The following is a 10,897-nucleotide window of genomic DNA, read 5'->3' on the forward strand; positions in this document are numbered from 1 at the left end:
TCCAGTTTGCTTTGGAGGCTTTTTTTCTCCCAGGCAAGCAGTGACAGAATGAGAGGACACAGTCTCAAGCTGTGCCAGGGGAGGTTTAGGCTGAATGTTAGGAAGAAATTCTTCCCAGAGAGATTGGCCACTGGGATGTGCTGCCCAGGGAGGTGGTGGAGTCACCATCCCTGAAGGTGTTTAGGAAGAGACTGGATGAGGCACTTGGTGCCATGGTTTAGTTGATTAGATGGTGTTGGGTGAGAGGTTGGACTTGATGATCTCAAAGGTCTCTTCCAACCTGGTTAGTTCTGTATTCTTATCTTCACAACTCAACAGGACAAAAGCTGTGGCAAAGCCAAGAGCACGAGAGAAGCACTGGGGCGTGGCAGGAAGAGAGCTCCACATCCAGCTGCTGTGGATGGGAGGTTTGCTTGGATTCTGAGCAGGGAAGGATTCATACAGCCCCTTGGGCCCTGCAAAATCAGAAGGGTTCTGCTTCAGGCCAAGATGAAAGTCTCAAAGAATAAGCAAGGAACCCACAGAGGCTTGTGAAACTCATTTTGGGGTTTATTAAATGACTCATGAAGGGTTTTTTAATCACGTATTTCTGCCTCCGCCTCACTTCACGCTTACAGTCAGGTGCCAATTCCTTTGGCTTTTTCCTAACTGCCAACCCTTGCAGAGAAAATTCCACTTTGAAATCCATTGGGGATCCCCAAGCTTTTAGGGTTCCCACTTGCAAAGCTTTTAGGGTTCTTTTAAAAGCGTGGAATTACAGTATCACAGTATAACTAAGGTTGGAAGAGACCTCGAGGATCATCGAGTCCACCCTATCAACACAGACCCCATGACTAGAGCATGGCACCAAGTGCCACATCAAATCTCCTCTTGAACACCTCCAGGGATGGTGACTCCACCACCTCCCTGGGCAGCACATTCCAATGACGACTGACTCGCTCGGTGAAGAACTTTCTCCTCACCTCGAGTCTAAACCTCCCCTGGCGCAGCTTGAGACTGTGTCCTCTTGTTCTGGTGCTGGTTGCCTGGGAGAAGAGACCAACCCCTTCCTGGCTACAACCTCCTTTCAGGTAGTTGTAGAGGGCAATGAGGTCACCCTCACAGCGAGTCCTCATTCCTGAAGCAGAACCCTGCGGAGGCATCAGATGCCAGGTTCTGCACATTGCCCACAGCAACCCCAGGCAGTGCCACAGGCTGGGCTCAGAGTGGCTGGAGAGCAGCCAGGCAGAGAGGGACCTGGGGGTACTGGTTGATGGTAGGCTGGACATGAGCCTGCAGTGTGCCCAGGCAGCCGAGAGGGCCAAGGGCATCCTGGCCTGCATCAGGAATAGTGTGGCCAACAGGGGCAAGGAAGTTGTTCTGCCCCTGTACACTGCACTGGTTAGGCCACACCTCGAGTACTGTGTCCAGTTCTGGGCCCCTCAGTTTAGGAAGGAGGTTGACTTGCTGGAACGAGTCCAGAGAAGGGCAACATAGTTGGTGAGGGGTTTGGAACACAGCCCTGTGAGGAGAGGCTGAGGGAGCTGGGGCTGCTTAGCCTGGAGGAGACTCAGGAGTGACCTTATTGCTCTCTACAACTACCTTAAGGGAGGTTGTAGCCAGGCAGATGTTGGTCTCTTTTCCCAGGCAGCCAGCACCAGAACAAGAGGACACAGTCTCAGGCTGTGCCAGGGGAGGTTTAGGCTGGATGTTAGGAAGAAGTTCTATACAGAGAGAGTGATTGCCCATTGGAATGGGCTGCCCGGGGAGGTGGTGGAGTCACCATCATTGGAGGTGTTCAGGAGGAGACTTGATAGGGTGCTTGGTGCCATGGTTTAGGTGTTTAGGTGGGTTGGATTGGTTGATGGATTGGACACAATGATCTTGAAGGTCTCTTCCAACCTGCTTTATTCTATTCTATGTATTCTATTCTATTTCACCCTCTGTGAAAGAGCAAACTCACCTGACAGGAGTCAGATGGTGTCTAGAATTGTTTGTGGGTATTCAGATTTGCAACTGATTTTGGTTTGTGCTTTCCCTGGAAGCAAAGAATGAGTACTCCCAAATTAAGTGAGCAGGAGGTAAAGCTGAAAATCAAAGCCTGAGCTTTGTGTTTCCCTGAGAACTCCTCTTTAACAAGGCAGCTCCAGCTGCTAACTTCCTTTTATTGCATTCCTGAAGGACAGATTTTCCTGCAAGAACACTTCAGAAGCTCTGCTCCAAAAATAAAGGCATTACAGCTCAGCCTACAGCCATCCTTTAAGCCTTGTGCAATGGACATGTGGCTGTACATCTGCTCTCTGTTCTGCTCTCAATCAGCCCAAACCCAGAACCAGGCAGGTTGCTCATGCAGGGTCAGAATCCATCCTCCCCTTGGTGAACACAGATTCCAACCACCCAGAAGCCAAACCGAGGCCAGGAGGGTGACTTGATTCCTCTTTGCAGGCAGAGCTGCCCATCAAGCACCCTCCTGTGCAGACCCAGCAGTGGCTGGGCAGTCCTAGCAGCCCCCTCCCTGGCCCCAGGGCCGCTCTCAGAGGTCGAGCAGTGCCCTCAGGTGGTGACAGGGACTCCCCGGGCCTGAGGCCACCTTTGCCATACAAAGCAGGGAACACACACAGCCACAACGTGCTCATGGACAGTTCTTTATTTGGGCTTCTCCGAGAAGCTACAATTTCTCACCAAACATTAGACAGAGGCATTCCACCACTTTCCAGAAATGTCATAGAGGATCTGTGCCATGGCCAACAGAAGATGCCCCTGGAGCTGGCAGCTGCTGCTGCCTCAGAGCAGGGGGTTTCTAGGACTGGTTTAACCCTGTCCCTGCACAAAACCCCAAGGTGATACAGACTTCAACACACTTGAAAACTGTCTGTGAGAGAGCTCAGGCCTTCACACACCCCCATCAGTGCACCCTCAAGCCAGATTCACTCGTTCTTCAGTGTACAGGTGGGATGAAAGCAAGCCCCTGCTCAGAGGCATAAGGTGCAAACAGCTTCTAAGCCCTGGCTTGACAGCTTTTATTTACTTGTAAGGACAGCACCTAAACATCTTCCTCACAGGGTGTCAGCCTGTTGGACCTTACATTACTCTCACTTCTTTGTGACACACCCCACACTATTAAATCCAAACATATTTCTGAGTACACAAAATATCCATGACAGGCAGATGAAAGGACAATCTCTGCAGCTGAAGATGACCCTCTGCCCTTCAGGGCTTGTTCAGCTCAGCCTCTTCCCCAGACACCAAGTCCATGTCTACTTGGGAATGAAACAGCCCAAGCAGCTCTTGCTGAGGAAAGTATCCAACTCATTCAGCTTCCAAAAACCACCAGTTAAGCTTCCTCAGGTCACTGTCTTCTGTGTCGTCTCAGGGCATACCAGGCTCTCAAAGCTGGTCAGTGTCAATCCCTCCATCAGGAACCTGGAGAGCAGCACAGTTCCCTCTGGTTGTCCACAAACAGAGAGACCTTGAGGAGTGTATCTGAGGTGGGAAAGAAAAATCCAACCATTAGCTTCCTACATTTGTTTTCTGTATGCTGTACCCACAAAGCCAACTTGCTTCTTTTAAAGAAAAGCTAACTCAGGAGGCCAAGTGAAACAGTCACCAAGCCCCTTGTGACACTGTGAGGACCATGCTGCTCACAGCTGCACCGTGCAGCATTTGCAGCTGCACCTCAGCTCACAAGATCTCAGAGCAAGCCACAAAGCAAACAGTATCAGCCACTGCTGCTGAGACCCTGGGCAAGAGCCAGGCCTTCAGCCCATAAGGAGACCTCAGCACAGAGCTGAGGATGAGGCCCTGTGGCTCTGCTCTAAGTGGACCTACCTTGAACAATGTCTCCCTTGTAGCGCTCCAAAATACTCTCCCACGACTGTGGGAGAGCTTCCACGTCCACCAGGCTGTCACAGCTGATGCGGAGAAGAAAAAGTTTGCTCTCCAAGTACCTTTGTGCTCGCTAAGGACAGCAAACAGAACGATCCCCGCCCCGTTCAGCGGTGCCCGCAGAGCCCCACCGCGGAAGGATACAGGTGCCGGTAGTAGCGCTCCACATCTTGCAGCCCCTCCAGCACATCCGCCAGCGAGGGGCAGCGCGGCCCGCGCCGCAGGGCCGCCTCCAGCCCCAGTTCTGCCGCCCGCTCCTCGTACAGCCGCAGCACACGAGCTCCACCGGCCCCCACGGCGTCCCGCACGGCCCGCAGCTCCGCCCTGCACGGCAAAGCGGACTGAGCAGCTGCGGCCCGTCACCGCCGCCACCGCTGTCCCCACCACTGCCGCCGCCTCACCGCCGGGCCCCGAGCTGCTCCAGCAGCGCCTCGGCCGCGCCGCGCTGCTTCCGCCACAGCCGCTGCTGCAGGTCACCGAAAGCCTGCAGGGGCGAGCCACCCCACGGCAGCCGCTGTGCCGCCCGCATCTGCGCCGCCAGCCCGGCCAGCGAGCCCAGCAGCGGCGCGCAGGCGGCCAGCGCCTCCCGCCAGGCCGCGTCCAGCCGCGTTACTGCTGCCGCCCACTCCCGCAGCGCCGCCGCCACCGCTGCCGCCGCCATGGGGACCACCGAACCGGAAGCGCTTCCCAGGGCGCGTCATTACGCCGCGCTGCGCAGGGCGCTGATTGGCTGTGCCCTGCCGAGCACGATTGGCCGCGACGCTCTAGGCGCTGATTGGTCGGTCCGCGGCGGCGGTTGAGTTTCAAAGCGCGGCGGACGGCAACGCTTCCGGCCCCGACTCGGTCCTCGCCTCGTCTCCATTCCGATCGGGTCCCGGTCCCGCCGCTATGCCTTCCGCACAGAAGAAGAATGGGTCGAGCGCCCGCGACAGGAAGCTGGCGGCTTTCCTGAAAGACTTCGACCGCGAGGGTAGGCCGCGGCGCGGCGGGGCTTGGGGCGGGGGGGGAGCAGAGCAGGCCCTGGGCCCGGAGCTGTGGCTGAGCCCTGTGTATCCCTGTAGTGCAGAGCCGAGTGGAGCGGCTGCAGATGAACGGACAGCAGCTTATCAAGGAGATCGAGAACCTCTACGACATGGAGGTCCTGCGGCTGCCCGTTGCGGTCCGAGGAATGAGCTGGGTCGATTACTGCGGTACGTGACAAGACCGGGAATGGGAGCGGGGAGGGTGCTGAGCCATGTTTTCCCTCCCATGGTAATAGCAGCCGGGGTCTTCCCGCCGGGAGCCTCCTGTATAGCCTGCCCGCTGGTCGGAAGCTCTGCTCTTTGTCTCCACTCGCTGCCAAGAAAACCGGTTTGTGCTGGTTTTCTGCGCCCTGGTGGTGACGTATTGCAGTCTGCTTGTCTGCTGCACAGGCTTTCCTCGGCATGTATCGATATCTTACCAAATATTCTCTTTTCAGTTAAAGGAGGAAGGAAAAAGGCATTGGAAGAGGCAGCAATGGTAGGTACCCAGCATAAACACTTGAGCTGTGCACTGCTGGAGGGGTTGTCTGTGTAGCAGGGGTCACATCAATATAACTGCTGCTGGGAGGTGCCTGCAAAGAACACAAATTTTTCAGCAAGTGAATGTATTTTTGGCTTGGTTGAGTAGTAGGGAGTGGGTGAGGTGTAGCTGCAGAACAAAGTGGATTAGTCGTGCAGCACATGCTGTGAGTTGTGCAGCTCTTGTGCTGTTGTCACCTGCCAAATAACATGAAAGGTCCCAGCTTGAGTAAAATGGGAAAAAATGGAGATATTCTTGCTGTAAAACTAAGGATTTTCTCTGCTGCTTGGCTCTCTTAGCCAGCTATCCTAATGGTGTCATGACTTGGTTTTAATTTTAGGTAGACCTGGAAATAAGAGAAATAAACAAGCTAACAGTGGAAGCTCTGCAGACTCCTTTTAAAACTGCCAAGAAAGGTCAGTTTGTTTGAAATGTTGTGATGAGTTCAGTGAGATGAAGGCATGGCATTGCTTGCATACTGTGAGCATTGACTCAGTTCTTGCTTGCCTTCCTCAGTGCATTTAGAGACAGGATAAGAATCACAGAATCACCAAGGTTGGAAAAGACCTCAAAGATCATCAAGTCCAACCCCTCACCACAGTCCTCATGACTAGACCATGGCACCAAGTGCCAGATCCAATCCCCCCTTGAACACCTCCAGGGATGGTGACTCCACCACCTCCCTGGGCAGCACATTCTGATGAATCCTGGTTTTGTTCCTGTCATCTGCAGTGGCTCTGTCATCAACACTGGGAAATCAAACTCCTTAGCACTTCTGTGCTGTGAAGAAGCAGCAAAATGTCTGTCTGCATGAGTCACTCAAGGGTCCCCAAACCTCCTCCTCATGTTACCCTTCTGTGGCACCAAGGACACTTTCCATGTTTTCTCACCTGGCTTAAGTTCTCTAGAAGAAATTTCACCCTCACCAACCCCTGGTTTCCTTCTTTTCTGTCCTTGGTTTGCATATTTGAATCACACAGGTGGTCTTTGAGCTGATTAGGCCTCACATTCCAAACTTAAAACCTGTGAAAACATCTCATGACCAACTTGTGGCAAACGGTAAAAACCCTCTGGAGGTCTGGTGCCAAAAATGGAGGGCGGGGGGGAACCCCAAAGTCTTGCTCTTTGAAGTGCAGGCAGCTTAAAGCCTGACCTTTGAGATGTGAACCTAAGCTAACATCTCTGCATGTTAAAACACTCAGAATAACCTGGGGCAGTTCCTTGTCAGCTCTCTGGATGACGCTGGAAGCTGGGTTTCAGAAACGTTGCTGCCATTGTTTACTGTTTACCTCAACTGCTAACTGATCACATAAAGCTGTTGATTTGCAACTGAGATGGCACTCCCTCTTCCTAGTGGGAAAAGCCAAGCAGAATATTGAAGCTATTGAAGAAGTAGCAGAGCCTTCTTTGCTTCCTCAAGCCAAGAAAACAAAACATGACAACGAATGTCTTCCAGACGCAGAAACTGAAAACATCAACCCAAGAACGGCAAAGGTAAAGAGTTCCTAGTGGTAGCTTTATTCCCAAGATACAGAGTACTTGCTGAGCTGATGCCTGTGATGATGCAATTATCCAGGATCTTTGAGGGGGACTTCAAATCAGATACCACTTCCTGAAGCTTCTAGTGATAGGAGAAGCTCCCAGAAGCTTGCATGCGTTTGTTTCTGGACTCTTGTGCTGTAAAAAGGACCCTGTTGAGTCAAGTGTTTTGTCTGGGAGTGTGTGTTTGTTGTGGACTCAGCTGTCACAGGAGAGGCAGGTACCTGATTTGTGAGTAATGTGTGTTACAGGTGAAGGCCTCCACTAAAAAAGTGCCAGTGTCCAGGAGCAGAAGAGCTCCTTCATCAAGAGTGAAGCGCATGAGTAAAAGGTAACAGAGGGGAGTCTGTCTCTGGAGTTGGGATGGAGAGTAAGTGTAGAGTGCTGGTAGAGCTCTTAAAGGGAGTGGAGGCTGCCTGATGCTGTTAGGCAAGATGAGCTGATGTGACAGTGACTAAAGAACAGGCAGCTTCCTTCCCTGTGAGGAGCAGCTGTCCCTAGCTCTGGGGTACACTTTTGGTTAGCAAGAAGCTTCAGGTTTTCTGCGGTGATAACCTCAGTCAAATCTTTGCTAAGGTACTTTGCTCAAAGCGTTCTTGTGAGCAGATGGTTGTTTATTTCCCTTTAACAGGTCAAGCAAAAACAGCTTTATCACTCCAGCTACTGGGAGAATGGTTGACTTCTGTGCTCGGGGAGGCAACTCCATGCTGACACCCAGATTTGATTCCAGGTTTGCCTTCTGTTAAATCTCTCTTGACCTCTCGTATGGGGGAGTGCCTTGCCCATTGCTTTATTGCTTTGTCTGTCACTTGTTTGTGGCAGGCATTTTGAACCTGAAATGAGGGGCTTGTAGTCAAAAGTGCTCTGCAGTGGCATCACTCACCTGTAAGGTGTGTTTCAGTGTGTTCAAGACCCCAGGCCTGCGTGTACCCACGCTGAACGAGCGCGTCTACACCATCTCTGCCAACGGCAGCCCCCTCGCCGACAGCTCTGATGTCTTCATCACTGTCCCCATTGGAGGAGGGGAGGTAAATCAGGAGCTTTACTCTTGAATCTTTGCTGAAGGATTAACTGGGCACTTCCTGGGGGCCTTACCAGCTTCAGGTCATCTACTCTTGTCTCTTCAGTGGTGCCACTGGGGTTTATCAGGGTGTTGATGCAGCTTGGTTCTTACCATGGGAGATATTTAGTCAGAAGCAGGAGCCTTTTCAAGCTGGTGAAAGCAGAATCATAGAATGGCTTAGATTGGAAGGGACCATCTGCTCCAGTCTCCCTTCTATAGGCAGGGATGCCACTTGGCTGCTCAAGGCCTCATTCAGCCTGGCCTTGGAGCACACCTCAGGGAGAAGGCATCCACAGCCTCCCTGGGCAACCTATTCTAGTGTCACACCACCCTTGTACTGAAGAACTTCTTTCTAAGATTTAGTCTAAGCTTGCTCTCCCTCAGCTTGAAATCATTCCCTGTTGTCTTATTGCCAGACACCCTTATGAAAAGTCCCTCTCCAGTCTTCCTGTAGGATCCCTTCAGGTACTGGAAGGCAGCTATGATGTTTTGCTGTGTATTTGAGTGAGGTTTAAAGCAGCTTCTGCTGGCAGCAAAGTGTTAATGCACTGTAAGAAAGGTAGGAGGTGAGCTTCTGGTCAAGCTGAATGCACCTCTTTGCCTGGGCATATTTTCTCTTGCTCTGTTCAGACTCAGATTTTATTTACTTCTGAAGCTTTTTGCTGCTTCCAGCTGGCACAGCTTTCCAAACCCTAAGATTTGGGTTTTTTTTCACAGTGCCTTCGTTTAACAGCAAATGATTTGACCAGGAAGACTCTTCTTCATCTGAACCCAGAGGCCCAAGGAGTTATGAAGAAGCTCTCAGTAAGTCTTGTGTAGCTTTGTCCCTCATGACCTGAAGTTAAAAGGCAGCATTGTCACTGCCTCAACAGTTACTGGCCTGTTGAGCTGTGCTGTAAACTGTTTTCTTCCCCCTCATTTGCTTGTATTTTGGCTCCTGTCAGGGGTCAAGAAGCAGAAACTTGAGGGGTGGAAGGAGGGGAAGTAGATTTGTTACATCTGCTTTGACACACGCTGTGGATAAAACCTGAGAGTGTTGGTAAAAGGCTGTTGTCAATGGTTTGAGAAACTGCATCAAACTGTCTTCTGCTTCAGGCAGGAATTGAAGTGCCTGTGGGCTGTAAGTGTGTTATGGTTTTCCAAACCATTACAGAGTGTCAGAGTGCTGATTGATTTCTCTCTCTTTCTAGGTTCGTCTCGCACAAGCTTGCAGCGTTACCAAAAACTACAGATGAAGCTTGGACTGCTGAGACCTCTCTGTAAATACAGAAAGTTACCTTGAGGACTGCTGAGACCTCTGTAAATACAGCAAGCTGACCTTGAGGACTGCTGCTTTTAGTTCTTGTTTTAATTGGTGGCTTCCATTAACTTACAGGATGGAAGTGAAGAACTGGTTTTTCTGCCTATAGCATGTAATGGCATTAGAATAGATTGCAGTTTTTGTCTTTTTTGCAGGAAAATAGAACTCCAACTTTTTGTTTCCTTCAAGGTTTAGACCAACACACAGTTCTCTTGGGCTGGCAGAGCAGCAGGCTGGGCAGATGGGCTCTTATGGTATCTTGCAGAAGATGCAAGTAGTGGACACAAGTGACTGGAGCTTGCCTCTGTCTGGGTGAAGAAGGCAGATCAGATTTGTGCTTCCTTCCAGGCATGGCCTTTCTCTACAAATACCCTTAAAGGGTGGTGACTGTCACAGTGCAGGACCTGAGCTACATCAAGGGAAGTTCCAAGGCCTGAATGGAAGTCCTGTAGCTCCTGATGCTGCCATGAACAGCAGTCCTTTTGTTCCTGCAGCAGCCACTGTATTTTTAACTGGCTTGAAGTAAGCAATATTAGATGTTTCATTGTTAAAGAAATAAAGGATCCCTCATTGCTTACAGAAAATGCAGAAATCTTCATCTATTCCAGACTGATGCCAATTCCACTTTAAATGTCACCCCCTGGGAAAGGTTGCTGTATGGATTGAAAGTGTAAGTGGAAGCACACATCTGGCTTAATACTTCCATGTGAAATGAAGCAGGGAGGAAGCCTGGTCTCTGCTTTCCTCCAACCACCATCCTGCTGTTCACAGCCTGGAGAGGCAGAGCCAGAGCTGTACAAAGGACTGGCTCTCTGTGGGAAGCTTGCATGAAATCTTCACTGTAAAAGACTCACTCAGACCTCAGCGTTGACTTTTATTGTGAATCCTTGCAGTGGTACAGGATGGGAGAGGAAACTTCTCTTGTCTGTTGAACTAAGGTATGGGATCCTTTAAAAGCCTGGGCAGCTTTGGTTCCTGAAGCATTTCTTGGTGTGCATCAAAGTCAGATGTGTAACATGGCACCTGCAGGAGCCAGGCTGATAACCCTGCCTCTGTTTCAGCAGGAAGCCAACATGAGAACATTTAATCTGGTGTGTTAAGAGAGCACTCAGTAAAGAACTTTTCTCTCTAACTCAGTCTAAGATTTCTTTTCTCAGATGAAGCCAATTTCTTTGCTGGCTGGCACATTGTCCTTCCAAAGCTACCTTTGTGTCCTTGATTTAAGCAGGGATGTTGAGAGTGGCAATTTTTTGAGGTGTGGAAAAAGTTCTGCTTTGGGGAGGAAAACAAAGGCTGCAGCACAGCTGAGAAAGAAGAGTGGGAAAAGCTATCAGCGGTAACCTGTGCTTTGGTGGTGTGGGAGGTGCTTTGTAAATCAGCATGAGCATGGATTTCCTTTAGAAGGCAAGAAGGGCCCTGGAATGCCAGCCTCAGGAGTATGCTTGGAAATCACCGAGAGGGTTTGGCAGCTTCCAAGTCCTAACTGCAGGTGGCAATGTTGTAAACTACTAAGCCACACTTGCTTTGCTGTCACTGTTGAATTCTGTTAACATATTAATTAAGGGGGGGGGCGGGGGAGTAGGAAAACC

General features: G+C 50.9%; 2 protein-coding genes across 2 annotated transcripts; one reads left to right on the plus strand and one right to left on the minus strand.

Annotated features, from left to right (window-relative positions):
* Positions 1–2,616: 2,616 nt before the first annotated feature.
* Positions 2,617–4,533, minus strand: AIRIM (AFG2 interacting ribosome maturation factor). Its single transcript, XM_068158934.1, has 4 exons — positions 4,266–4,533; positions 4,009–4,188; positions 3,808–3,926; positions 2,617–3,462 (listed from the first exon to the last, which is right to left on the minus strand). Exons 1-4 carry the CDS (start codon positions 4,523–4,525, stop codon positions 3,395–3,397), a joined length of 627 nt encoding a protein of 208 aa, XP_068015035.1. The 5' UTR covers positions 4,526–4,533; the 3' UTR covers positions 2,617–3,394.
* A 137-nt stretch (positions 4,534–4,670) lies between these two features.
* On the plus strand, positions 4,671–10,440 carry CDCA8 (cell division cycle associated 8). Its single transcript, XM_068158935.1, has 10 exons — positions 4,671–4,834; positions 4,926–5,054; positions 5,324–5,364; positions 5,747–5,822; positions 6,761–6,900; positions 7,197–7,276; positions 7,577–7,675; positions 7,847–7,973; positions 8,726–8,812; positions 9,199–10,440. Exons 1-10 carry the CDS (start codon positions 4,753–4,755, stop codon positions 9,241–9,243), a joined length of 906 nt encoding a protein of 301 aa, XP_068015036.1. The 5' UTR covers positions 4,671–4,752; the 3' UTR covers positions 9,244–10,440.
* Positions 10,441–10,897: the final 457 nt, after the last annotated feature.

Source organism: Melanerpes formicivorus, unplaced genomic scaffold (genome assembly GCF_026170545.1).
Source record: "Melanerpes formicivorus ecotype bairdi unplaced genomic scaffold, bMelFor1.0.p_v2 SCAF_45, whole genome shotgun sequence".
In the NCBI taxonomy this organism is placed as follows: Eukaryota; Metazoa; Chordata; class Aves; order Piciformes; family Picidae; genus Melanerpes; species Melanerpes formicivorus.

Bases quoted from the DNA above. Each gene is read 5' to 3' on its own strand.
- AIRIM (XM_068158934.1), bottom strand. From the start codon at position 4,525: ATGGCGGCGGCAGCGGTGGCGGCGGCGCTGCGGGAGTGGGCGGCAGCA. The intron at 3,927-4,008 runs GTATCCTTCCGC...GCGAGCACAAAG, and splicing joins GAGCGCTACTACCGGCACCT to GTACTTGGAGAGCAAACTTT. The intron at 3,463-3,807 runs GTAGGTCCACTT...TTCCCACCTCAG, and splicing joins CAAGGGAGACATTGTTCAAG to ATACACTCCTCAAGGTCTCT.
- CDCA8 (XM_068158935.1), top strand. From the start codon at position 4,753: ATGCCTTCCGCACAGAAGAAGAATGGGTCGAGCGCCCGCGACAGGAAG. The intron at 5,055-5,323 runs GTACGTGACAAG...TTCTCTTTTCAG, and splicing joins GAGCTGGGTCGATTACTGCG to TTAAAGGAGGAAGGAAAAAG. The intron at 7,277-7,576 runs GTAACAGAGGGG...TCCCTTTAACAG, and splicing joins GTGAAGCGCATGAGTAAAAG to GTCAAGCAAAAACAGCTTTA.